The 22708-nt window shown below is 33.2% G+C and overlaps 4 protein-coding genes across 12 annotated transcripts; 1 reads left to right on the top strand and 3 right to left on the bottom strand.

The window, feature by feature from the left end:
- Positions 1 to 3311: 3311 nt before the first annotated feature.
- Positions 3312 to 5248, bottom strand: LOC125581750 (GDSL esterase/lipase EXL4-like). The gene is made up of 5 exons (XM_048747718.1): positions 4951 to 5248; positions 4672 to 4802; positions 4333 to 4569; positions 3999 to 4245; positions 3312 to 3606 (listed from the first exon to the last, which is right to left on the bottom strand). Exons 1-5 carry the CDS (start codon positions 5195 to 5197, stop codon positions 3443 to 3445), a joined length of 1026 nt encoding a protein of 341 aa, XP_048603675.1. The 5' UTR covers positions 5198 to 5248; the 3' UTR covers positions 3312 to 3442.
- Positions 5249 to 5344: 96 nt separating this feature from the next.
- On the bottom strand, positions 5345 to 7025 carry LOC111202609. 2 transcript variants are annotated; one of them, XM_022695452.2, is made up of 2 exons: positions 6689 to 7025; positions 5345 to 6614 (listed from the first exon to the last, which is right to left on the bottom strand). In XM_022695452.2, exons 1-2 carry the CDS (start codon positions 6818 to 6820, stop codon positions 6255 to 6257), a joined length of 492 nt encoding a protein of 163 aa, XP_022551173.2. In that variant the 5' UTR covers positions 6821 to 7025; the 3' UTR covers positions 5345 to 6254. The 2 variants fall into 2 exon arrangements, with proteins under 2 accessions (XP_022551173.2, XP_022551172.2); XM_022695451.2 differs by having other exon boundaries at positions 6683 to 7018.
- A 5733-nt stretch (positions 7026 to 12758) lies between these two features.
- Positions 12759 to 19240, top strand: LOC106412231 (vacuolar protein sorting-associated protein 35B). Of its 8 annotated transcripts, none has more exons than XM_048747716.1 (22): positions 12759 to 13232; positions 13303 to 13399; positions 13487 to 13649; positions 14062 to 14247; positions 14321 to 14408; positions 14594 to 14650; positions 14735 to 14824; positions 14926 to 15048; positions 15412 to 15486; positions 15573 to 15632; positions 16176 to 16292; positions 16437 to 16676; positions 16755 to 16820; positions 16915 to 17004; positions 17272 to 17361; positions 17705 to 17794; positions 17895 to 17963; positions 18070 to 18150; positions 18256 to 18363; positions 18435 to 18538; positions 18614 to 18727; positions 18811 to 19240. In XM_048747716.1, the coding sequence occupies exons 1-22, from the start codon at positions 13137 to 13139 to the stop codon at positions 19022 to 19024; spliced, it is 2418 nt and encodes an 805-aa protein (XP_048603673.1). In that variant the 5' UTR covers positions 12759 to 13136; the 3' UTR covers positions 19025 to 19240. The 8 variants fall into 8 exon arrangements, with proteins under 8 accessions (XP_048603673.1, XP_048603668.1, XP_048603667.1 ...); XM_048747711.1 differs by having other exon boundaries at positions 12762 to 13232; positions 13320 to 13399; positions 13487 to 13568; XM_048747710.1 differs by having other exon boundaries at positions 12762 to 13232; positions 13487 to 13544.
- A 67-nt stretch (positions 19241 to 19307) lies between these two features.
- Positions 19308 to 21181, bottom strand: LOC106397392 (rac-like GTP-binding protein ARAC5). Its single transcript, XM_048747717.1, has 7 exons — positions 20685 to 21181; positions 20363 to 20450; positions 20173 to 20282; positions 20026 to 20089; positions 19889 to 19953; positions 19735 to 19800; positions 19308 to 19640 (listed from the first exon to the last, which is right to left on the bottom strand). Exons 1-7 carry the CDS (start codon positions 20781 to 20783, stop codon positions 19542 to 19544), a joined length of 591 nt encoding a protein of 196 aa, XP_048603674.1. The 5' UTR covers positions 20784 to 21181; the 3' UTR covers positions 19308 to 19541.
- Positions 21182 to 22708: the final 1527 nt, after the last annotated feature.

The raw sequence follows: 22708 nt of genomic DNA, 5'->3' as shown, positions 1-22708 counted from the left end.
CATAATTTTAGGGTATCTAATTTATACACTTCACTAAATCTAATTTTTGTCCCATAATTATAATTACATTATTAAAATAAAATTGTATATAATTTATTCACTTATAATTATAATATTTAAGTTTCTGAAAATAGAGAAAGACAATGATCTTATGTAATTTCATGAATTTGCAACAATAATAATAACATGTAAAATAATTTTCACATGTTGGTTTATTTCGTGTTCCATTCCTCTTCTCATGCAGGAAAATTAAAGATTTTAAATCCAAATTGGAATATTAAACATTGTCGTTTTTGAATGGAATTGGTTCGACTGTTGCCGAATTTTGGTAAAGTCTCAATATGTGAAACTGTAAGCTTTTTTTTTTGTTATCAATTAGTGAAATTGAAAATAATTCTTATGTTTTTCATTTTGTTAATAGTACTTATTATATCAAAATCTTTATGAGTCTTTTTAAAAACTTGTAAAATCTCCTTGAAAAATAAGTGAAAAAATGTTTTCCTTCACTGATAATATTTTAACATTTAAAATTAATAATTTGAGAACTTATTTGTGTCTCAATTTATTATCAAATAAATTTGGAAAATACCCTTTTTGATGTTTTTAAATTGGAAACTATATCATGTTACAACTTTTTGGAACCTTTTTAAAAATGTTAATTAACTGAAATATGTTTATGTAGGTAAATAATAATTCATACATTATTTTTTTAAGTTAATTTAATTTATGTGTAGTACTAAAAATAAAGGCTTGTTATTTATGTTATTCAGAAATTTAGAGTCAATAATTATGCTATCTTAGTAAACAATATTACTGATATGACATTTGTGAATATTTTTGGTATAATATAAAATAAAGTGAGTTGTTACAAAAAAAATATAAAGTAATAAAAATAGATGAAATATTCAAAAATGTTAAAAACAGAAGCATCGAGTCTTACAATGTTTGTGTACAAAAAGAACTAACTGTCTTCTTCACAGGTTTCTTTATGAAATATGAAGCTAAAAAATAGAACATACAGTATCTATTCTTTGTCATGATCTTCAAAGTTTCTGTGAGACTTAGCGGGAGAACCCAAAACCAGGTTATGCTCACACAATTTCATCAATGTACACCAGGATTGTAATGAGTTGAATTGGAGTGTAACGCTCTTTTGTCTTGCTAACTTCAAATCAACTATGCGTATTAACTAAAATAGGACTCAAAACATGGGACACAGAACTATTAACAAACTTTCAAGATAATGACTCTTAATTGTTCTCCACTAATTCCAAGAGGGTTAACGATTCATTATAGAGAATATATAAATTAACAATATCCTTTAGAAAAGTTAAATATCCTCTAAACTTTCACCATTTATATGAAGTAATTCTGGAAAAAGTTACAAACTTCCTACAAAACTAACTAAACACAATTTAAAAAGACTCTAGCAAATAACAACTCAATATTGGTAATCAACGTTATGTATCTGACATTAATGTAATGTTGCCTTATCATGAGCGTTCAATAAGAAAAACTGAGAAGGTATATTTTTCTAATCTTTATTGATAATCAAAAGTGCTTAATAAAAACATTACCTAGTGATGATCACCGTGGCGATCGACGCTAAAAAGTAGCTTACACTGCTTATGCAAGTGTGAGAGTAATAGTGTAGTGCGCAGAAAAAGAGGAATCATAAAAATAGCACAGGGGTAAAATAACTAAAAATAGAAGCAAGAGAAGAAACTTAGCAGCATCCTCGGCAAGAATACGAGCAACTTTCTGTTGTCTCCCAGTCTTCGATTTATGTAGCCTAGGCTTTGATGATGATCATGATTCAGCCCTGTCATAACACTAATTAAGACCCCTCCACATGCATTGTTCATACTCGTGAAAAGCTTTTATTGCCGTCACCTAGAAAACCCACAAACCCCAAATTATCAAACCATGCCGGGAGTTCAAAATCATCCAAAAGGGATTGGATCCAAACCCGATAAAAGATCAGCATACAAAACATATGAATCAACTTTTAGCCTATCCAAATTTACCTTGGGCTCAATCATAGGGAGAAGCTAAGATAAAACGACACCTGAAGATTCTGCCACAGCACTGTCGGCAACAACAGACTCTGGTTTGCTCTCCACTTCTGTAAAGCTATTGACGACGCCACTCCCTCCACAATCTCCTCGATGTTCACTGAAGCAAGGCAAGAGCTTGAAGAAGAAGACGTAGAAAGCTTGCCAAGTTTAGCCGGCTATGTTTCCGGAGTCGTATTCTCTCTGTCTCTCCACCAGCATCGACAATCTGTATCCTCCCTTAATATAAATGATGAAAGGAAATAGAATATACGATTCTTAATTTTCTTGTAATATTTCAAAATCGAAAATTAAAAAAGAAATGAAAAATCTTAGATTGTCTCTCTCTAGAGAAGGAAGTAGAGCGTCCGAACAAAATGGGTCGATGGCTGCTAGATGATTTGGATCGATGGATACATGATCGTTTGCTCCAGTGCCTCCATCCCTAGAAATTGCCGCACTTCAAGTTCGCATTTACACAGCAACGACTAAGTGAATCTCAAAATAAAAAGCTGTGAACTTTACACAGGGTGAGGCGAAGAAAAATGAAATAGAATCTTACCATGACTACATGACCGTCTTGCTTTTCTCTCCGTATAACATCCAGAACTTGAAAATTTTCAGAAAAGGTTTCGTAGGGAAGAGTGTGAGGAAGAAGAATAGACATGATTTCATAGACTTTGCTTATCAGTGGATATTCTGGATTTTTGGTTGGATTTAAGATTAGACATAGCAATTTATATAGGAGGAGAACCAGAGGGAGGTGGAACGCAAGTACGAAGAAAGGAGTAAATAACATAATTAATTGATCAAGAGTGGATCGGAGTAATTACAGAGAACTGAAACGGTGAAACGGTGACGACGAAATGGAAGTCGTAGATGATCAAAAATCAACGCTTCCAGCGAAAATAGGTTTAGGCGACATGGGCTTTATATGGGACAATTCGAAATGTATTGATAGCCCACATAAATAGTCCGTATGTAAACTGTGTTGAGTTATTTTAATGTGACGTGGCAGGAAACTGATTTCTAATAGATTGATTTTTCGTGCTGATGTGGACAGCTTATTCCATACATTTGAATTTAGTTAACTAGGAAATGGTTATTGATTAAGTCATCGTTTCCTACAATTATATAAAGCCTTTTCTGATTTATATATTTCCTTGATCATACATTGTAAACAAACACCTTGATCTGAAATTATGTTTATACATGAACAATACATAACTAGAATATACACCCCTTTTTGTAATAAGAAGATTATCAATAGGTCATCATGTATGCTCATAAATATATAATTAATTAACGATGTTGATTGTTTATTATTGTTTAATTTGGTACGTTGTTGGCTAGAAAGATTACAACAATATAGGATCGTAAGACTGAAACTAGGCAAGGCCTTTCTTGATATCCTGGACCAGCCTTTTGGAAATGGTTTTGTAGGCTTTCTCCGAGGGATGAACAAAGTCATAAAAGACATGATTATGAGGATTTATGCAAGGTATTATCGCTGTAGGCATACAACAACACCCATTGTTCGCATTACTAAATCCTGCAACAATATAAGAACATGATACGTCACTACTAAATAGATTTTGCCTAATGCTTTGTAACTAAGATTACCTTTGTTTAATAATGTAAGATGTTATGCTTAAATGTACAAGATTAATAAATTTAGTGTTCTTTATAAAAATTCATTATAAAAATAAATTAAAAATAATTAAACAAATAATAAAATAACTGTAAAATATAATTGGTTGAATAGTTTCTAAAAAAATTAAAATTTACATAAAATATCAAAATTTCTTACAATTTAAAACACCAACTTTTTTCTAAAACATCATATATTATGAAATGAAAGGAGTATGTCACAGACTCACAGTGAATGAACAGATCAATGAGTGCTACAAATATAAATGATATATGCCGCGTAAATAAACGTACCGTATTTTCTATAATTTTTCATGACATCCATAAGAGTGCCGAACATGTCGACATAGACAAACTTTGCACCACGAAAACCGGCTTCGCTTGGCCAAGTTTTAACACCATTCCTCAATTTTCCGTTGTACCTTTCAGCTAACATATTTCCGAACAAGTTACACCTACCGAAGACTCTTGTCATAGGCAAACATCCCAACGGTATCACTCCCATCACTGCGAATTTTCTGGCTCCTTGATCATACATTTGCTTCATACATGACCAAAACAAATGTGAACAAAATATACATACTTCATACTACTATTGCATGAATAAAATATTAGAGTTTTGTCTTACTTTCATAAATTTTTTGTTCCAACTAGTTAGTCTAGTGGTGTACAAACCACTCGTCACATATCCTCGCATGAATGCAGATCGAGTCATAAAAAACGAGATTCCAAGATCATTATTTCCTTGAGAAACAAGATACACTGCGTTTGCAATGATCGAATTTGCTTGTGTAGGAGCTACGACCTTTAGCTTCATTATGTACTTTTTGTAATCACTTATTTGGTCGCTCGGCTTTAAAACTCTCTAACCAAACCGCCACATATATAATTTTAATTAGAAAATGTTAGTTAAGACATCTTATAATGTTTTTAACCGAGGTAACAAGTTCGTTATCTTTTTATTCACCATTAGTCTAGATGTAACAGGGTCAACTCCTGCACCACCTGAAGCGAAACAAACACCAGTTTTGAGGTCGCTTGGAGCAATGAAAAACTTACGAGCAGCTGGTAAAGTTTTTTTTATCCCCAAACCCTCGGCTGCCACAACCCAAAAAATAAAATAAAAATGGTATGTTGAATAACATTTATGCCGGCTAGAACTTGATCTTATCGTATGGATGGTTGACAAAAAAAATTATAATAGCTCAGATGTTATATATATATATATATATATATATATATATACCAATTATATCGGAGAAAACTCTTCCATTTCCAAATCTTCCCGTGGGCACTTTCATTGTGTAGCTTCTCCCATATGGCCAGATATTTGCTCTCATAAAAGTCAGAAGAAAATTGTTGTTACCTGTATCAAGTATTGAATCTCCAAAAGCCAAAAGCGCAGGAAATGATCCATTCGCATCTACGGCTGATATGAAATAAATGGAAAATAATGCTAACACCAATATTTTTTCCCTACACATATCTAACATTCAGTTGATTTTGTTTCCCGCAACAAGTGTTTAGACTCTTTTACGTTTTTTAGAGCATTCAGTTAATGATAATATAGAGAATTAAAGTGGTATTTTCTAACTATTTTTAGACGTTTAGTCTTGGTTGTCGATGGAAGCTAAAAATGCATGGGAGTAGTGATCACACACACGATGAGAGTGTTCGTTTCATTTGATACATCTCGCCATGTTGACTCATTCATCCCCACAAGGTTGAAGTGGGTCAAATTAACTACAAGATTCGTACGAAGATAATAATTCCGTAAATTTGATTAGAAGTATATAAATAATTATTCCTAATACATTTCGACATGTTGACACATTCTTCCCCACCTGATAGAGGCGGATCAAACTACAAATTATCTCCAAAAAATGAAACGAGGATTTTCACATTGACAAGATTTTCAATTGTTCTTTGTTTATTCGTAGTTGGGTTTTTGTTTTGCTTGTTTGTTTGACATATTATGTAATGACATATACCTTGCAAAAATGAAGTATTTATCTAAGTTAATAATCCTAATAATTTTTCTTACTTCGACCAACTTTTTTGATACTTTCTAAACCCTGTTCACTTAGGGCATTAGGGCATCACGACGTTCGAATTGGGATTTATATTTTCGTACTTTTGTGTTCGGCGTTTGTTTTGCTTTTCCTATAAAACTTTTGTATAGAAATGTCCGTAACAGATTTATCACAATTCAAAGAATGGGAGACAAGAGCTATGAGGATGGTTTGGGAATTTGGTTTATCACAAGTAATAACAGCACAACGTAGATATTAGGATAATTTTTTATTCTTTTGCACTTTCAAAATAGGTTGAACTTGATGTAAACATAAGTCTTTGATTTGGATAATTTTGACATTCTACTCAAAAGAAAAAGAACTTGAGATAATGATCATATGTAACAAATGTGAGAGGCGTTGTTTTGAACAGAAAACAATAATACATTTGAATGCTCATACCAACAACGGAAGTGGGGACACTGAAAGATAACACCACTACTAAACAACGTGTGCAAAACCCTACACCCCGCCTCTTTCATAGACGGCGTCTTTTACACCCACGGGTCCTTGCCGTGTCTAAAACGTTGTCACTATTTTCACCAGTAGACGACTCAGCCTCCTCTGCATATTTCCTCTCCGCTACCACTTTAGTCTTCGTCTCTCTTCTCTTTATTTCCAAGAGCCTCCCAGCAAGATCGCTACACACAGCACTTTTCTGCTCCAACGACTTCTTCCAAAACTCGGCTTCTGCTAAAGCTTTCTTCAGTTGAGCCTCCTTAGCTAAGGACTTTCTCGTCATCTCTTCGATGACTTTGTCTTTTGCTTTAAGACAAAACACGGCTCTTTCCTCGAGAGCCTTATATTGATTATGCAATTCTAATGTCTTCTGGTGGTTCTGCGTTAATTAGTTAAAGTTTAGAGTATATAAGAAAAGAACACTAATTAATAAGAATGGACCAACACCTGTACCAAATTGTTGAAGTTAACTGCTTGTTGTTTATACGGATCGAGCAAGCCTAGCGATATGGTTGGATTATTTGTGATTACTCCGAAGGTACCTGTTGACCTATTGAATGACAACTTCTCTGGACCTCCTTGCATAATGGACTATTTAAATGAAGAGAGTTTTTGTTTTTTTTCTTTCTCGGAATGCGTTGGAGAATGTGTAATGCAAGAACATGTGTGTGATGTACCGACCGAGAAACCCTTTTCGTTTGAGTTTCAAGTGTGTTGGATTTAAAGGAAACAAGAACGTATGAACACATAGAGAGACGCGAATGTTGGTGTATGAACCCGTCTGTTTGAGTTACAAAATGAGGCAACGTTTCGACAAACCGGCTTTGAATTTTTTTGGGGATACATTTGGGATTCTAAACTGGATTTCTAAAGGCCCAATAGTTGAGTTTAGGCCCACTATCAAGATTAAAAATGTCAGGAGTGAAACCCCACTAAGGCCATCAAGTCAGTCTCGTGTGTCTTTAAATACAAATATGGAGTGATTATTTTATATTGTATAGTTTTATTCTTCAAAAATGATTTAGACTATTGCCTTGATTGTTAGAGTACGAGCATTAACATTATCCTCTACATTATCCAATCAACAATGGTTAAAAAATCATTTAAAAAAACATTTATTAAATGCTAATGTTTTCCAAATGCTCTATGGCCAATGTTCTCATATGAAGTTTTTAGAAGAGCATTTGTATTTATAATTTATAAAATTTTAAAAATATATAATTAATTTATTTATTTTATTTAATAATAACATAAAATTATTTTTATATCCAGAAAATAAAATTTTAATTTCTATAATTAATTTACAATAAAAATATTTTTTTTTAAATAGTATTTCACATTTAAAATATAATATAATTTATTTTAAATGTGTAATATCATTTTAAAAAATAGATATTTTAATTGTAACATTTATTTTAACTATAAAATTTATTTTAAAATAATAATTTTCGAAATAAGCATAATTTTAAAATTATTAAATAAAATAAATAAATTATATTTATATATATATTAGACATATATTCATTAAAAATAAATATATTATATACTAATTTTTATAATAATTTTAAATAGCATCATATTACTATATCAATCATCTTATTAAACAGTTTAGCAAAATCTTATAGCTTTTCCAGCATAATGCTTCTATAGCATACTATTATTGCTAATGTTAATGTTCTACCAATCAGCGCTTATGTTTGAGTTTTATCCAAAGAACATGAGTACCGTAACATATGTGCACTCATATATGTTAGAGCTAGGTTCCATCCCTCTTCAGACCCGTTCTGAAATCTCAACGTAAGCGTAATAAAGCCCAAATTAAACATTGTTGGAGTCTAATAATTTGTAATCAGTGTATTGAATTATTTTCTTATGTTTGATAATTTTATTTATGGGACGTAGATGTTGAATCAAAATTTTTTTTTTATAGTAATAACTATATTAAAAAATTTGGATTTGAAATTAAAACTTAATTTTTATATATACTTATTGTATTTGTAGACCGAAAAAAATCCAATAGCGTAGAAGAGAAACGGGAAAATCACATAAAACACTTTCAAGGTGGCAGCCACTTACACTTTAAATCCTGAAAGTATTTCACAAGCATTTTAAACCTTCAAAGTGACAGTTTTATCAAAAGAAACCTCCAACCTGGTTTACTTGTACATCAAGTCAAAACGGTAACCGGTACTGTTCAAAATCGATGGTGTGTAGGTTCTCTTTTTTTTTGATTTTTTTTAAAATTATTTTATTAATAAAATAAATATTAAAATGAAGAAAATATAAAAATTCATAAAAAAAATTCAAAACAAATCATAAAAATCACTAAAAATTCACAAAAAATCAAAATATTCAACAAAATTTTTTTAATTATTTTATTCATAAAATAAATAAAAAAATATAAAAAAATTCAAAACAAATCATAAAAAGTTAATAAAATTCACAAAAATTCAGAAACAATATTCTAAATTATTTTATTAATAAAATAAATATAAAAATAATCATAAAATTTTACAAAAATAAAAGATTCAGAACAATATTTATATTATTTTACTGATAAAATAATTATCAAAATACAGAAAATATAAAAAAATCATTAAAAAATTGAAACAAATCACAAAAATTCACAAAAATAAAGAGTAAAATTATATGTGGTTTCATAAAAGGAATAACGTGCATTGAGTGCTATAAACTGGCTACCCTCAAGCTATCATTAATATACATTCTTCCCTTTAACAATCCTGAACTTTTCCAAATCCAACCAAAACACACATAGAACATAAGAGATTAAAAAAATGCAAAATAGCAGTCAGTCTCTGGGTTATGATTACTCTATTTCAGATTAGAAAAAATCATTATCTTCAAATGATTTGTTTTATTTTTTTATGAATTTTAATATTTTCTGTATTTTAATATTTATTTTATTAATAAAATAATTTAAAATATTTTTTGTGAATTTTTTGAGTTTTTGTGAATTTTATTGACTTTTTATGATTTGTTTTGAATGTTTATGAATTTTTTTTATATTTTTATATTTATTTTATTAATAAAATAATTTAATTTTTTTTGGTGAATATTTTGATTTTTTTGTGAATTTTTAGTGATTTTTATGATTTGTTATGAATTTTTTATGGATTGTTATATTTTATACTTATTTTATTAATAAAATAATATAAATATTGTTGTGAATCTTTATTTTTGTAAAATTTTATGATTATATATTTATTTTATTAATAAAATAAGATAAATATTATTTGTGAATTTTTTGAATTTTGTGAATTTTATTGACTTTTTATGATTTGTTTTGAATTTTTTATGAATTTTTTTCTATTTTTGTATTTTTATATTTATTTTATAAATAAAATAATTTTAAGAAAATTTGGTTGATATTTTGATTTTTTGTGAATTTTTAGTGATTTTTATGATTTGTTTTGAACTTTTTTATAAATTTTTATATTTTCTTTATTTTAATATTTATTTTATTAATAAAATAATTTAAAAAAAATTCAAAAAAAAGACCGACAATTAAATACTTTGAGGGTTTAAAATGTAAGTGGTTGCCATCTCGAAGATTTTTTATGCGATTTTCCCTAAGAGAAAGGGTTATAATTTATAAACAATCACAAAGGAGAAAATATCAACAATATCATAATAAAATATATTACCATGATAAGTATTTATATTAATATATAATTTAAAAATAATATATATATATACATCGGTTGAATAAGTTAATTTTTATTAATTATCTTAAATATTATAATAAATATATGTATTAATTAAAATTATAATATTATTTTAAAAATAATATTATGTATATATCGGTTGATATTATGTTTTTTTTTTGTCAACATATTTCATTTTATTATTAAGCAAACCAAGATATTACATAACTTTGGTTTTTAGTTCTTGCTTCTTTAGCTAGTGCATCTACAACATTTAAAAAAGATCGGGACATAAAGTGAAAAGTGAAATTACAAGCTCTTGATATGTTGTAGATGTCTCGTATCATAGAGACAGCCTCCGTGACACGCTTACTGTTGATGGTTTCTTCAACATAAAACTGATTTAACTCATCTATTAATTGCTTACAGTCACTAATAAAAGCGACATTCTCATACCGTAAGCTTTTGATTTGTTGGACTGCCATTAACATTGCCATTGCCTCTGCTTCTATAGATGTATTTGTTGGCACAATAGAAGAGGAACATCTTATCTTTTGGATGCCTTCTGTACTGTGTAAGGACCATCCTATTCCTGCTAGCTCTTGATTACTCTTCCAAGAAGCATCAACAAGGCAATATAAATTTGTTAATGGCGGGAGTACCTCATGAATATTTTCCATTTGATTCCTTTGTGCTCCAGTACTTTGTTTTTGAGAGCTTTCGATGTCCATTGCTTTATTCCAACACTGATTCTCTCTTATTGCTGCATGAATAACTCTGAGAATGTGATCTCTCTTGTGATGGAACAAGATGTTATTTCTCATTTTCCAGATGTTCCACCCTGCAAAGAAATTCAGAGCTTCTCTTTTATCCTGCTTAGCACCAATCAGCAGATAATTAATATTCTCAATCAGATTATCTGAGGTGCTAGCAGACACATAAAAACTAGTAGGAATCATCTCCCAAATTTCTTTAGCGACTGCATTCAAACAACATATGGTTGAGTGTTTCAGTACTCTCCCCACATGTTTGACATGTATTATCTTTTACAATTCCTCTCTTCCTCATATTATCCATCACAGCAAGGCTGTTATGTGCTACCCTCCACCAGAACGTTTATAACCTCGGAGGAATCTTTAGCTTCCATATATTTGAGCAACATTTTCTTACTTCCTCCGGGATTGTTACTTGATCTATCTGGGAATCTTGATCTTCCATTTGGCATTGTAAATGATAGCCCGTCTTCACACTATAATTTCCATCTTTAGTGTATGACCAGACAAGAGTATCAGGATTACCTGTTTTGCTTGGACGAATACTTAAAGCATAGTTGGCATCAGCTTGATTAAGAAGATCTGTGACAAGCTGGATATTCCACTCATGCTCGCTTCCTAGGAGTAGGTCATTGACTCTGAGGTCAGGGTGGCTAATTGAACCAGGTCCAGAGGCGGGAGATGATGGCTTCGTTTTGATCAAGTTATCCTCCCATACTCTGATGTCTTTCCCATTCCCTACAATCCATTTACTTCCTGTTTTTAACAATTTTTGAGCTTGAATAATACTACGCCATCCATAACTTGATGTAGTGTAACTCTCAGCTTGCAAGAAACTTGAATGACGGTAGTATTTTGCCTTAAAGACTCTAGCCAGAAGGGATTGTGGATATTTCATCAGTCGCCAACCCTGTTTAGCTAGCAAAGCTATATTAAAATTCTCATATTTCTTATTCCTAATCCTCCATCCCTTTTAGATTTAGTAATTTTATTCCATCCTATCCAGGGTATCTTATGCTTGTCCTTGACAGATGCCCACCAAAAGTTCCTCATATAAGAAGTAATTTCCTTTAGTAAACCTTTTGGCAATAAAAAGCAGGACATTGCATAAGTAGGGAGAGCTGTAACAACTGCTTTTAACAGAACCTCTTTCCCAGCTTGGGACAGAAATTTATTGTACCAACTATCTAATTTGTTCTTTATCCTCTGCTTCAAGTATTCAAAAGCCTCTTTTCTTCTTCGACCTATACGCTCAGGCAATCCTAAATACCTTCCAAAACCTCCTATTTTATTGATTCCCATTACATCTTTTAATTGTTGCTGTTCAGTTGAGGATATACCTTTTGAAAAAGCAATGGCAGATTTATCATAGTTTACCTCTTGCCCTGAAGCTTTTTGGTAGAGGTTGAGAATTTCCTTCAGATGTCTACACTCCTCTACAGTTGCTCTACAAAAGAGAAGAGAGTCATCAGCAAAGAATAGATGAGAAATTGCCGGACCCCCCACGCGAAGCTTTGTACCCATGAAGCTTATGTTGATTAATGGCTCTTTTTATAAGCTGAGATAAACCTTCAGTGCATAAAATATATAGATAAGGTGATATGGGATCACCTTGGCGTATTCCACGCTGAGGTCTAATTATATCAGTAGGTTCACCATTGATGAGAATGGAATATGAAACCGTCGATAAGCATTTGTGAATCCATTGACACCAAGTATTACAAAACCCCATCCTTCTCATGATCTGAACTATGAAATTCCATTCCACCTTATCGAAAGCTTTTGAAATATCTAGCTTAAAAGCCATAAACTTAGTTTTAAGCTTCTTAGTATGCAAAGAATGCATCAGCTCATGGGCAATGAGCACATTATCTGTTATCAACCTTCCAGGAATAAAAGCAGTTTGGTTTTCAGATATGGCTCCATTAAGGTAAGGTTTCAGTCTTTCTGCTAATATTTTAGAGATGATTTTATAAGCAACATTGGAGAGACTGATTGGCCTATAGTCCCTAATACTAGAGGGAGAATCTATTTTAGGGATTAGGCACACATGAGTTTGATTTAGCTTGGGATCAAGGTGATTCTGATGAAAAAAAGTTTTGACATAAGGAATCACACCTTGTTTGATGATCTCCCAATGATGTCTATAGAATCCTGCATTCATACCATCAGGCCCTGGAGATTTATCAGGATTTATAGAAAAAGCAGCAGCTTCAATCTCCTTCTCTGTGACTTGAGCAGTTAATTTTGTATTTATTTCCTCCGAAATGGTTGATATTATGTTAACAGAATAGATTCCAGTTTCATCAATTGGGAATTTTTAATGTAAGATACAAAAAAAAAGAACATATCTCTCGACTGGTGAGATGATAATTTAAAAAAAAAAGAAATCGAAAGTCTACGCTTAACAGAAGAGAAAAGAAAACGGGTGAGACAGGGAGGGAGGAGGAAGAAGAAGAAGAAATGAGGAGGCTGGGCGGAGTAGAAGACGAGGAGAAGTGGCTGGCGGAAGGAATCGCGGGAATCCAGCACAACGCTTTCTTCATGCATCGCGCCTTGGTCCGTTGCTCTTTTCATTAACTCTTTTTTTAATTATTATATCTCTTTTGAGTTTTATCTATCTTCTCAGGACGCGAACAATCTCAGAGAAGTCCTCAAGTACTCCGCGCTCATGCTATCTGAGCTCCGCACCTCCAACCTCTCTCCTCAGAAATACTACGATCTCTGTGAATCTCTCTCTCTCTCTCTCTCTCTCTCTCTCTCGATTTCGTTGCTTTGTTTTGGCCGTTTTCTAATGATCGATTCGATTTTAGATATGCGAGCTTTCGATCAGTTGAGGCAGTTGGAGATTTTCTTGAGGGATGAGAGCAGGCATGGCTTACCTGTGGTTGATTTGTATGAGCTTGTTCAACATGCCGGCAACATTTTTGATCATCTGATTGTCTCAATTATTAGCTATAGATTAGGACCACTACAGTTATGAGATTAGACTAGAAAATGATGATGAACAAATCACTCTCAACGTCAGCTTAGGATCTGATACTCTCAAGATTTTGGACTATAGTTAGTTATGAAGTTAGATTTCAGAATGGCGATCTCCTCGTTTACATTATACATTACTGAGATAATTTGGTAAAAAAATTTAATATAATTAATTTTGATTTTAACAATTTGGAAGTCATATGGCTAAAATTTTGGGGACTCTAGACCAGTGTTACATCTGTGGCTATGCTTGGAAGTTGGAACCGGCCATGCATCTATAGAGACGGCTAGGCGGCAGCAAGAGATTATTTGCTTTCTTTTCCACTATCTTTCTTGATCTGCATTGATTTCTTTTGCTGAATGATTTACAGCTTTCTTACTGAAACTCGTCATATTGGTCTACCAGGTATCTGCTATGTACGGTAGGGTCTGTTTATATCAAAAGCAAGCAGGCTCCTTCTAAGGATGTTCTTAAGGATCTCGTGGAGATGTGCCGAGGTGTTCAACATCCTATTCGTGGGCTCTTTCTGAGGAGTTATCTTGCCCAAGTGAGCAGGGATAAGTTACCTGAGATTGGTTCAGACTACCAAGGGTGCGTCTTCTCTTTTGCTTTTAAATTTTGGTTGCTTAGTTGTTTGTTTACTCTTCTTGCAACTATCCCTCAGAGATGCAAATACTGTGATGGATGCTGTGGAGTTTGTGCTACAAAATTTCACTGAGATGAATAAGCTCTGGGTTCGAATTCAGCATCAGGTAAATTTTTTTATCTGTGATGAGTTGATGGTTGTTAGATACGCATAGCACCTCTGCACTTGCATGCCTCTGACTGAAGCATAAAATGAACCATGAAAGAGCATGCTTTTGGTCATGCAGGTTGTGTGGTGCTTGTGAATCATTGATATTGGTCAACCTGAGCTGAGGTGTTCCTTGGACTGCAGGGACCTGGAACAGTTCGAGAGAAGCAAGAGAAAGAGAGGAACGAACTTCGTGATCTTGTACTATCAAAACCACTACTGGACTGAATACATATTTTACCTATGTCACTGCCCAATAAGTTATATCTTGTGTTTTCCTCTCAGGTTGGGAAAAATTTGCACGTTCTAGGACAAATAGAAGGTGTTCACCTTGAGATGTACAAAGAGACTGTTCTTCCAAGGATCTTAGAGCAGGTTCAGCAGCTCATCTTTGCATCCATCACCTGTTTCCTTTTGGTGTGATTGGGATGTCGTCAGTTGCTGTATAATCTGATAAACCTTGAAAGCTTGAATAGGTCGTCAACTGTAAAGATGATTTTGCTCAGTATTATCTGATGGAGTGCATAATTCAAGTCTTTCCTGATGAGTATCACTTGCAGACTCTTGAGACACTTTTGGCTGCTTGTACTCAACTGATGGTGGGTAGCCTAGCAGTTGCGATTTCTCTCTTTCCTCATATCCAATGCAATTGTATATTATCTAAAATGCTTTGTCGGCTGCTTCCTGATTAATTATTCTCATACTGAAAGGGTTTATCTGAGCTGACTAGATTGCCACTATCCTTGCTGTTTGCAAGTATTTGGGTATTCTTTTGCTTATTTCTCGGTGATTAGGGCTTTAGCTCACCAGTTAGAAGTTTTTGACTGGTTCCCTGATCGCTTACAAAACTCTTAAGTAGGGAATCCTCAAGAAAGAGCACTTGTTGTTTTCATCATCTGCACTTTTCCACTGAGATCTTTGACTTGTCCATTCCTCTCTGACTTGAATAAATATTTTCTCAGCCAACAGTGGACACCAAGATAGTGTTAACTCAACTGATGGACCGGCTGTCAAACTATGCTGTCTCAAGTCCAGATGTAAGTGTCTATTGAGCTTTTGTTGTGCCTTTTTATTTTTGTTCAATGCTACTGAGATGTCTTTCCTTTTCTATACTTCTGGGCAGGTTTTACACGAATTTTTGCAAGTGGAAGCTTTTGCTAAACTGAACAATGCAATTGGAAAGGTTGGCTCCATTAAAGAAAAAGTCTATTATAAATGGACTTTTGTTTTGGTTGTTGGATATTTTTGAAACATAATGGACCCTAGAAGAGTCCTTTGTTGGTCCCCAGTACCATGAAAAGTAGTTAGCTTGGTTGTAGTCTGTGATGATATTTTCCAATCTTTGGTTACCTTCTCTTAATTAACTCTTCTATCAGGCATCATCAGATCATACATCTATGACATGTGATGGAAAATAATGCCACGATAGTCTAAAAATGTCTGTCCTCAAGTAGTTAGAAGAGGAGAGCATCTAAACTTATGCATAACGTTTTGAATAGTAACTATTAAAATATTATTCAGGCTAGCAAATTGCTAAATGCTGTATCTTGTTTAATTTGACCCCACACTTTTTACCGGTCTGGACCTATCTGCCTCAGTTCTTATTGTAAGTTCTACAGGTCAATGGGTTCAAAACTTTGAGTCTTTGGTTATTCCAGCCTTCTGCATATGGTGTTTTTCTTTTCTTGGGATGCATTTGTGACGTATGTTTTGGTGTGAGCCGCAGGTGATAGATACACAGATTGAGATGCCTATTGTTGGAGCTATGACGCTGTTTGTCTCTCTTCTGACTTTTGCACTCCGGGTTCATCCTGATCGGCTCGACTATGTGGATCAAGTATTGGTATGGCTCCCTTGACCATCTTTCCTAAGTTTGTTTCTTCGCTAATATTTTTGAATGGTGTATGATGCATTGTTTAGGTCTAGTGATTAGTTTAATGTGGTAGCTGTGGTGTTAAACTAACTCTTGGATCGGTAAACTTTGTAGGGCGCATGTGTAGTTAAACTTTCCAGTGGGCCCAAGCTGGAGGACGCCCGTGCAATGAAACAAGTTGTTGCACTTCTGAGTGCTCCTTTAGAAAAATACAATGACAAAGTTACAGCTCTTACACTATCAAATTATCCACGAGTCATGGACCATCTTGATGATGGAACGAATAAAGTAATGGCAATGCTTATAATTCAGAGTATAATGAAAAACAACTCGTGTATTTCAACTGCTGATAAGGTATGCTTTCTATCCCCCCCCCCCATTAAAGACATATATATTATGTACTGTAATAACATGCCAATTTTTGTTAACTAGGTTGAGGTGTTGTTTGAAGTGATAAAAGGACTTATAAAGGATTTGGATGGAAACGCTACAGAGGAGGTGCTTCACTTTTTCTTTGGTTTCAATGAGTTATACTCTTTTCAGCTCTAATTTGACGTCTTGGTCCTCATGAATTTTTGGTGTTTGCATTTAGCTTGAAGAAGAGGATTTCCAGGAGGAACAAAATTCAGTAGCCCGACTGATAAATATGCTTGATAATGAAGAACCGGAGGAGATGCTAAAGGTGAAAACATCATACAAATACTAATTCCGGTTCAGTAGTTATATACATTTTCTTTCTTGACCTACTGTCTTTCCATGATTTTAATAGATATAATTGGCACTATTGCAGTGACATGTTCACAACCTGGACATAGTTTTTATTACTTGAAACTGTACATCTGAGTCTGTTGCTCCATTCCCCTGAAGCGGCCTGCATCCCAAAATTTACCTGCAGGCCGGCTTCATGTAGTAAACGAATTGTTAACCTGAGTACATTACTGATATGCAGATTATATGTGTTGTGAGAAAGCATCTTATGACAGGAGGAACTAGACGCCTGCCTTTTACCATTCCCCCGCTTATTTTTTCTGCTCTCAGGGTATATCTCTTATTATCCCTTAACGTGCTTGTATGTGTGTGTATCAAGTTATTTATATGTGACCCTTACACAACAAACCCACCCAATCAAAGGATATTGCCTCTGAGATTTTATCCTGCAATGCTATTGATGCTCTATAGAATCTTAAATACACTCTCTCATCGCTTCTTTCTGGAATTTTTCTTGTCACTGAAAAGCAATTTATATGTCTTTCTTCGACGTGAATTACAGTTATAATGCACGTTTTACATATGCACTTATTTATACTCGACAGTGGGATCGGATTCTCTGCTTTAAGAAAAAATGTTTGACTTTAAGAGTTGCTTAAATGTTTCCGCCACAGTTGGTCAGGCAGCTAGAATCCCAGGGTGGAGATATAACTGGAGAAGATCTCCCAGCAACCCCGAGGAATATTTTTCAGATTCTCAACCAGGTTCGGCTGGATTCCCAGGAGCTAGACATTTATTCTTTTGATTCATGTTTAAATGCTCAATATTTTTGTATAATCCATTGAACATGTGTTTTCGTTCCAGACAATCGAGGTTCTTTCGTCAGTTCCATGTCCTGAACTCGCTTTAAGGCTCTACCTCCAGTGCGCTGAGGTAATATCTATAGGTTCATCAACAAAACTCGAATTTGCTTGTAGGCATGGTGTAATCTGACATAGCAATTCTCAATAAATTTGTCTTGTTTTGAAACGTTGATCAGGCCGCAAGTGATTGTGATCTTGAGCCTGTTGCTTATGAGTTTTTCACTCAAGCATTTATATTATACGAGGAAGAAATCGCGGTATTTTATTTTCCTTTCTGTTCTGAACTTTACACAACTAAAGTTCTCTTCCTCAACTTTTAATATAGTTTCACTTCTTATATGTATTGTATGATTATACTATAGGACTCCGAGGCACAGGTCACTGCAATTCACCTGATTGTTGGAACCTTGCAAAGGATCAATGTCTTTGGTGTCGAAAACAGAGACACCTTGACACATAAAGCAACCGGGGTACTAACCTTTTCTGCCAGTGCTTTCTCGTTTTATAAGATTTCTGCTCAACTTGATTCTCTTGTGACCAGTACTCAGCAAGGCTTTTAAAGAAGCCTGATCAGTGTCGAGCGGTTTATGCATGTTCTCACCTCTTCTGGGTCGATGATCTAGATGGCATAAAAGATGGAGAAAGGTACGTACTCCCCTCTCTGTTTACATTGATCTTCTTAGCTTCTAAACTAATTCATCATCGATGTTATTCTTTTAGAGCTCTTCTATGTTTAAGACGTGCACTGAGGATAGCAAACGCAGCCCAACAAATGGCTAATGCAACCCGAGGCAGCAGCGGACCAGTCACGCTGTTTGTCGAAATCTTGAACAAGTCAGTACACTAAAAACATCTGAGATTGGTTCATACACAGAGAAGCATATCTGAATATTAATAAATGAGTTTTTTTTTTTCAGGTACATATATGTTTATGAGAAAGGGAATCCACATATAACCCCATCTGATATACAGTCTCTGATAGAGTTGATCAACACGGAGATGCAAAGCGACAACAACGGTAACACAAGAACCCACTCAGATCCTTTCTTTACAAGCACATTGCGTTACATGAGGTTCCAAAAACAGAAAGGTGGCTTGATGGGTGACAAATATGAACTCATCAAGTTGTGACTTGTATCCTCCACAGTCTTGAAATCAAATCCATAGACCTAAACCTCCTTTTGTTTTTTTTTATGGAAGTTCAGAAGAAATGGTTGTCAACATTGAAAAGTATGTGTACACGTTTGGTTTCTTTTGGGGTCCATAACAAACTTCTGTAATTTTTTAGTCTCTTTTGCTACTAATACTCTAATCTCTATTGTGTATAGAAAATCCTCGTTTTCAATCTGCCTATGTCTCAATGTAAACGTAAACGTTGTTTCCATTCTATGGTCCAAAACTCATGAGATCCCAGTAGCAAAAAACAAAAATGCATTAAGAAATGATTAGTCTACATAGTTAAAAGTACAACAAAACATCAAGAACTTCTCACACTGTTTACTAAGAAACCTCTTTGGCCCTCACTTCACTCATTAGATTACAACAACTATACAGCGTTGCTGCATTTGATGATGGATCTCTTCTTCTCTTCAGCTTGGTTTGTTACCTACAAATCTTTCTTCTTGCTTGTTTTTTTAAAAGATGATGATCACAAGAAAACGCAACGATTCTTGTTCTTTTTCTTCTTCTTTGATTTTGGTGGCTGAAGCACCACTTTAATAGCTGCGTCAAAGACTGCTTTGACATTCTGCAGAATAACAAAATCCAACACTTTTCAGTCATACAAACCACAAACAAACAAACACGCATCTGAGATAAAATTTGATAATGAGTGTATGTACCTGCTGCGTCTTTGAACTACATTCAATGTAAACTGGAGATCCTATGAGTTTCTTTAGTTCCTCTCCCTGCAGACAAAACAAATTAAGACTCGTCTCATCTGACAAAACAAAAACTTGGTGTCTGAAAGAATATTAGATTGTGGAGGTTACATACCTGGTTTGTAGTGATTGGCACTGCACCGGGATGGTCTATGAAGAACTGCTTGTCATCTCGAAGATCTGCAAATTCCAAATATAAAGTATTTTTTCTTGTTATCAGGGAAGAGTTTTACGGGAGGAGAGAGTCAATACCGAGTTTTGTCCCCACGAGAATGATAGGAACTCCAGGGGCATAATGCCTGAGCTCAGGAATCCACTGAATAAGAAACCCATTCAGAAGTAGGTTAATAATATAAACAGAAGAAGAAAGTTAGAAGAAGCAAGAAAAGAGCCCAAAACCTTCTTGGCTATGTTCTCGTAGCTAGCTTTGCTAATAAGAGAGAAAGCAAGAATGAAGACATCTGCACCACGGTAACTCAATGGTCTTAACCTGTTATAGTCTTCTTGACCTGCACCAAACCCCCCAACAAGACTTATTAGTCCGCAGAAAAACAAGAAAGCAGATTTGATCAACAGGGATTGTATTTACCAGCTGTATCCCACAATCCAAGATTCACAGTGTTCCCATCAACAACCACGTTAGCACTGAAGTTGTCGAAAACAGTTGGAACATAGTCCTGATAACAACAAGTTAATCCGAGTTTGGCTTTATATATGTGTGTAATAGTCAGGTCGAATCAAATAAAGAGACGAGATTGATGCTAAAAGGATAAGGTTTCAGATGATCTTTAGCGAAAAAAGGACGAAACTTTAAACATTTTTACAGCTTCATCACCTAAACCCCATTGTCAAAGAAGCTTCAAGAACCCCATTGAGAGCCAAAAAAAAAGAAAAAATAAAGGAAGACTTACCGTAGGGAAAGTGTTGCTGGTGTAAGAGATCAGCATACAGGTTTTTCCGACGGCACCATCGCCGACTGTAACACACTTTATGAACCTCGATGCGCTCATCTCCGCCGCAAACTTCAAAACACACAAAAACTTCTTCTTCTTTCTTGTCTTGCTCAAATCTCAAACCATTACCCAAGAATCAAGTCACAACCTTTTTACTAACTCCAGAAAAAAAAACCCTAATATTCGGATTGCAGAATGCACAAGAACTCAGACGAAGTAGCAATGAAGGGGATGGGATGTATGTTCGATGAGAGATGAACGAGTAATAATATTTTTTTCTTTCTTTATATCTGGGTGAGCTTTTTAGTTACAGCTTACGCCAGCTATTCGGTACACCAAACAACACCTTATCATTTACACTCACCCCCACTTTCTTTTCTTTTTTTTATTTTATTTAAAATATTATTCTTTTTGCCCTTTTAAGTTTTGAATTTGAATGAGAATGTTATATTAGTTGTATACTGTGACGTTTACGAGAATTTGTTTTAAATATAAAATATTTATTTTTCTGTTTTATATTTTGAGATCAATTTAATTTAATTAAAACTGCACAATATAATAAATTTAAATTATCATTTTAATATTTATAATTTTTGTCTACCAAAAACAACAACCTAATTCACTAGTTTTCTTCTTTGAAGATTGATTTTTTAATCCTCTTAGACCATGTATAATGGTTTATAACACCTTTTTCATATTCGACACCTTATTTTTCTCTTTTTAACATTCCACATCATTTTTTCTCTCTTTCACCTCATTTATTCAACACCACTTCAATCTACACCTCTACGATGGTTTGTTTTAAAAAAATCAACACCCTACCCCACAACTCTTAATTCATATTTTTTTTTTAACTTAAAAACTAAAATAACATAATTTTTAATAATATTTATTTTGAATTATTATACTTAGTGAATTATTTTAATAATTTTTAATAATATTTATTTTGAATTATTTTTAATAATTTGGTTTACTTATTTTTTTATTTTTATACATATAATTTTGTAATAATATTTTGAATTATTTTTAATAATATTTTGAATTATTTTTAATAATATTTTGAATTATTTTTAATAATATTTATTTTAAATTATTTTAATATTTTTTAATAATATTTATTTTGAATTATTTTAATAATTTTTAATAATATTTTTAATTATTTTTAATAATTTTAATAATATTTATTTTGAATTATTTTAATAATTTTTAATAATATTTATTTTAATAATTTTTAATAATATTTATTTTTAATTATTTTTAATAACATAATTTTTAATGGTTTGGTGAAAACCATAATTTGGTATATTTTGGGGCTGGTTGGAAATTTGGTTTTGAAATTGATAATTGTTGGAATTTTGGAAGTTAAAAGGGAAATTATAAGAGTTTTGGGTGTTGAAACGATTATTATTGGGATCCATTTAACAAAAAAAAAGTTTAAAACACTAAAATAGTTGATTATAGTAAAAATAATGTTTTTTTGTATCCAAACGAAATGAGAGTAGTAAAATAGATAAATTTTTTTTTAAAATTTTGATATAATTTTTATTTTTATAAAAATAGTTTTATTATAAAATAAATGAGTTTGAATTATTGGGTGAGGATAAAATAAAAGGAAATCTGCACAGCCAATCAGAAGACAACATTTAGATCTTATAAAAAAAACGTATCTGGCGTGTGTGCACTCACGCGCCCAACTGTTTCAGCCACTCATGTCGCGACACGTGGCTGTCCGGGCTCCAAAAATAATTTTCAGCAGCTGAAACTTTTCAAAACCTTCTGAATACACGTAGATTATCATAAAAATTCAACACCTTCGCTTCACTGCATGCTATTCAACTGTTGAAAATGGGTTTCAATACCCTCGGGTTGCTCATGGTCTAATGACCAAAACTAAAATGAAAAGTATATTAAAAAAATACGGCAAATGATTGAAGATTATAATTCAAAACTAAACATAAAGAATAATCTACCAAAGTATGGGG

This window comes from Brassica napus, chromosome C2, assembly GCF_020379485.1.
Source record: "Brassica napus cultivar Da-Ae chromosome C2, Da-Ae, whole genome shotgun sequence".
Lineage (NCBI taxonomy): Eukaryota > Viridiplantae > Streptophyta > Magnoliopsida > Brassicales > Brassicaceae > Brassica > Brassica napus.
The sequence above is the reverse complement of the archived record's forward strand: the minus strand, read 5'-3'. Positions and strand labels throughout refer to the sequence as shown.

Bases quoted from the DNA above. Each gene is read 5' to 3' on its own strand.
- LOC125581750 (XM_048747718.1), bottom strand. From the start codon at position 5,197: ATGTTAGATATGTGTAGGGAAAAAATATTGGTGTTAGCATTATTTTCC. The intron at 4,803-4,950 runs GTATATATATAT...GGGTTGTGGCAG, and splicing joins AGTTTTCTCCGATATAATTG to CCGAGGGTTTGGGGATAAAA. The intron at 4,570-4,671 runs GTGAATAAAAAG...CGGTTTGGTTAG, and splicing joins CTGTTACATCTAGACTAATG to AGAGTTTTAAAGCCGAGCGA.
- LOC111202609 (XM_022695451.2), bottom strand. From the start codon at position 6,820: ATGCAAGGAGGTCCAGAGAAGTTGTCATTCAATAGGTCAACAGGTACC. The intron at 6,615-6,682 runs GTGTTGGTCCAT...TAATTAACGCAG, and splicing joins ACTTCAACAATTTGGTACAG to AACCACCAGAAGACATTAGA.
- LOC106412231 (XM_048747716.1), top strand. From the start codon at position 13,137: ATGAGGAGGCTGGGCGGAGTAGAAGACGAGGAGAAGTGGCTGGCGGAA. The intron at 14,248-14,320 runs GTGCGTCTTCTC...ACTATCCCTCAG, and splicing joins ATTGGTTCAGACTACCAAGG to AGATGCAAATACTGTGATGG. The intron at 17,964-18,069 runs GTAATATCTATA...AACGTTGATCAG, and splicing joins TCTACCTCCAGTGCGCTGAG to GCCGCAAGTGATTGTGATCT.
- LOC106397392 (XM_048747717.1), bottom strand. From the start codon at position 20,783: ATGAGCGCATCGAGGTTCATAAAGTGTGTTACAGTCGGCGATGGTGCC. The intron at 20,283-20,362 runs GTAAATACAATC...GGTTTGGTGCAG, and splicing joins TGGATTGTGGGATACAGCTG to GTCAAGAAGACTATAACAGG. The intron at 19,954-20,025 runs GTATTGACTCTC...TGGAATTTGCAG, and splicing joins TCTCGTGGGGACAAAACTCG to ATCTTCGAGATGACAAGCAG.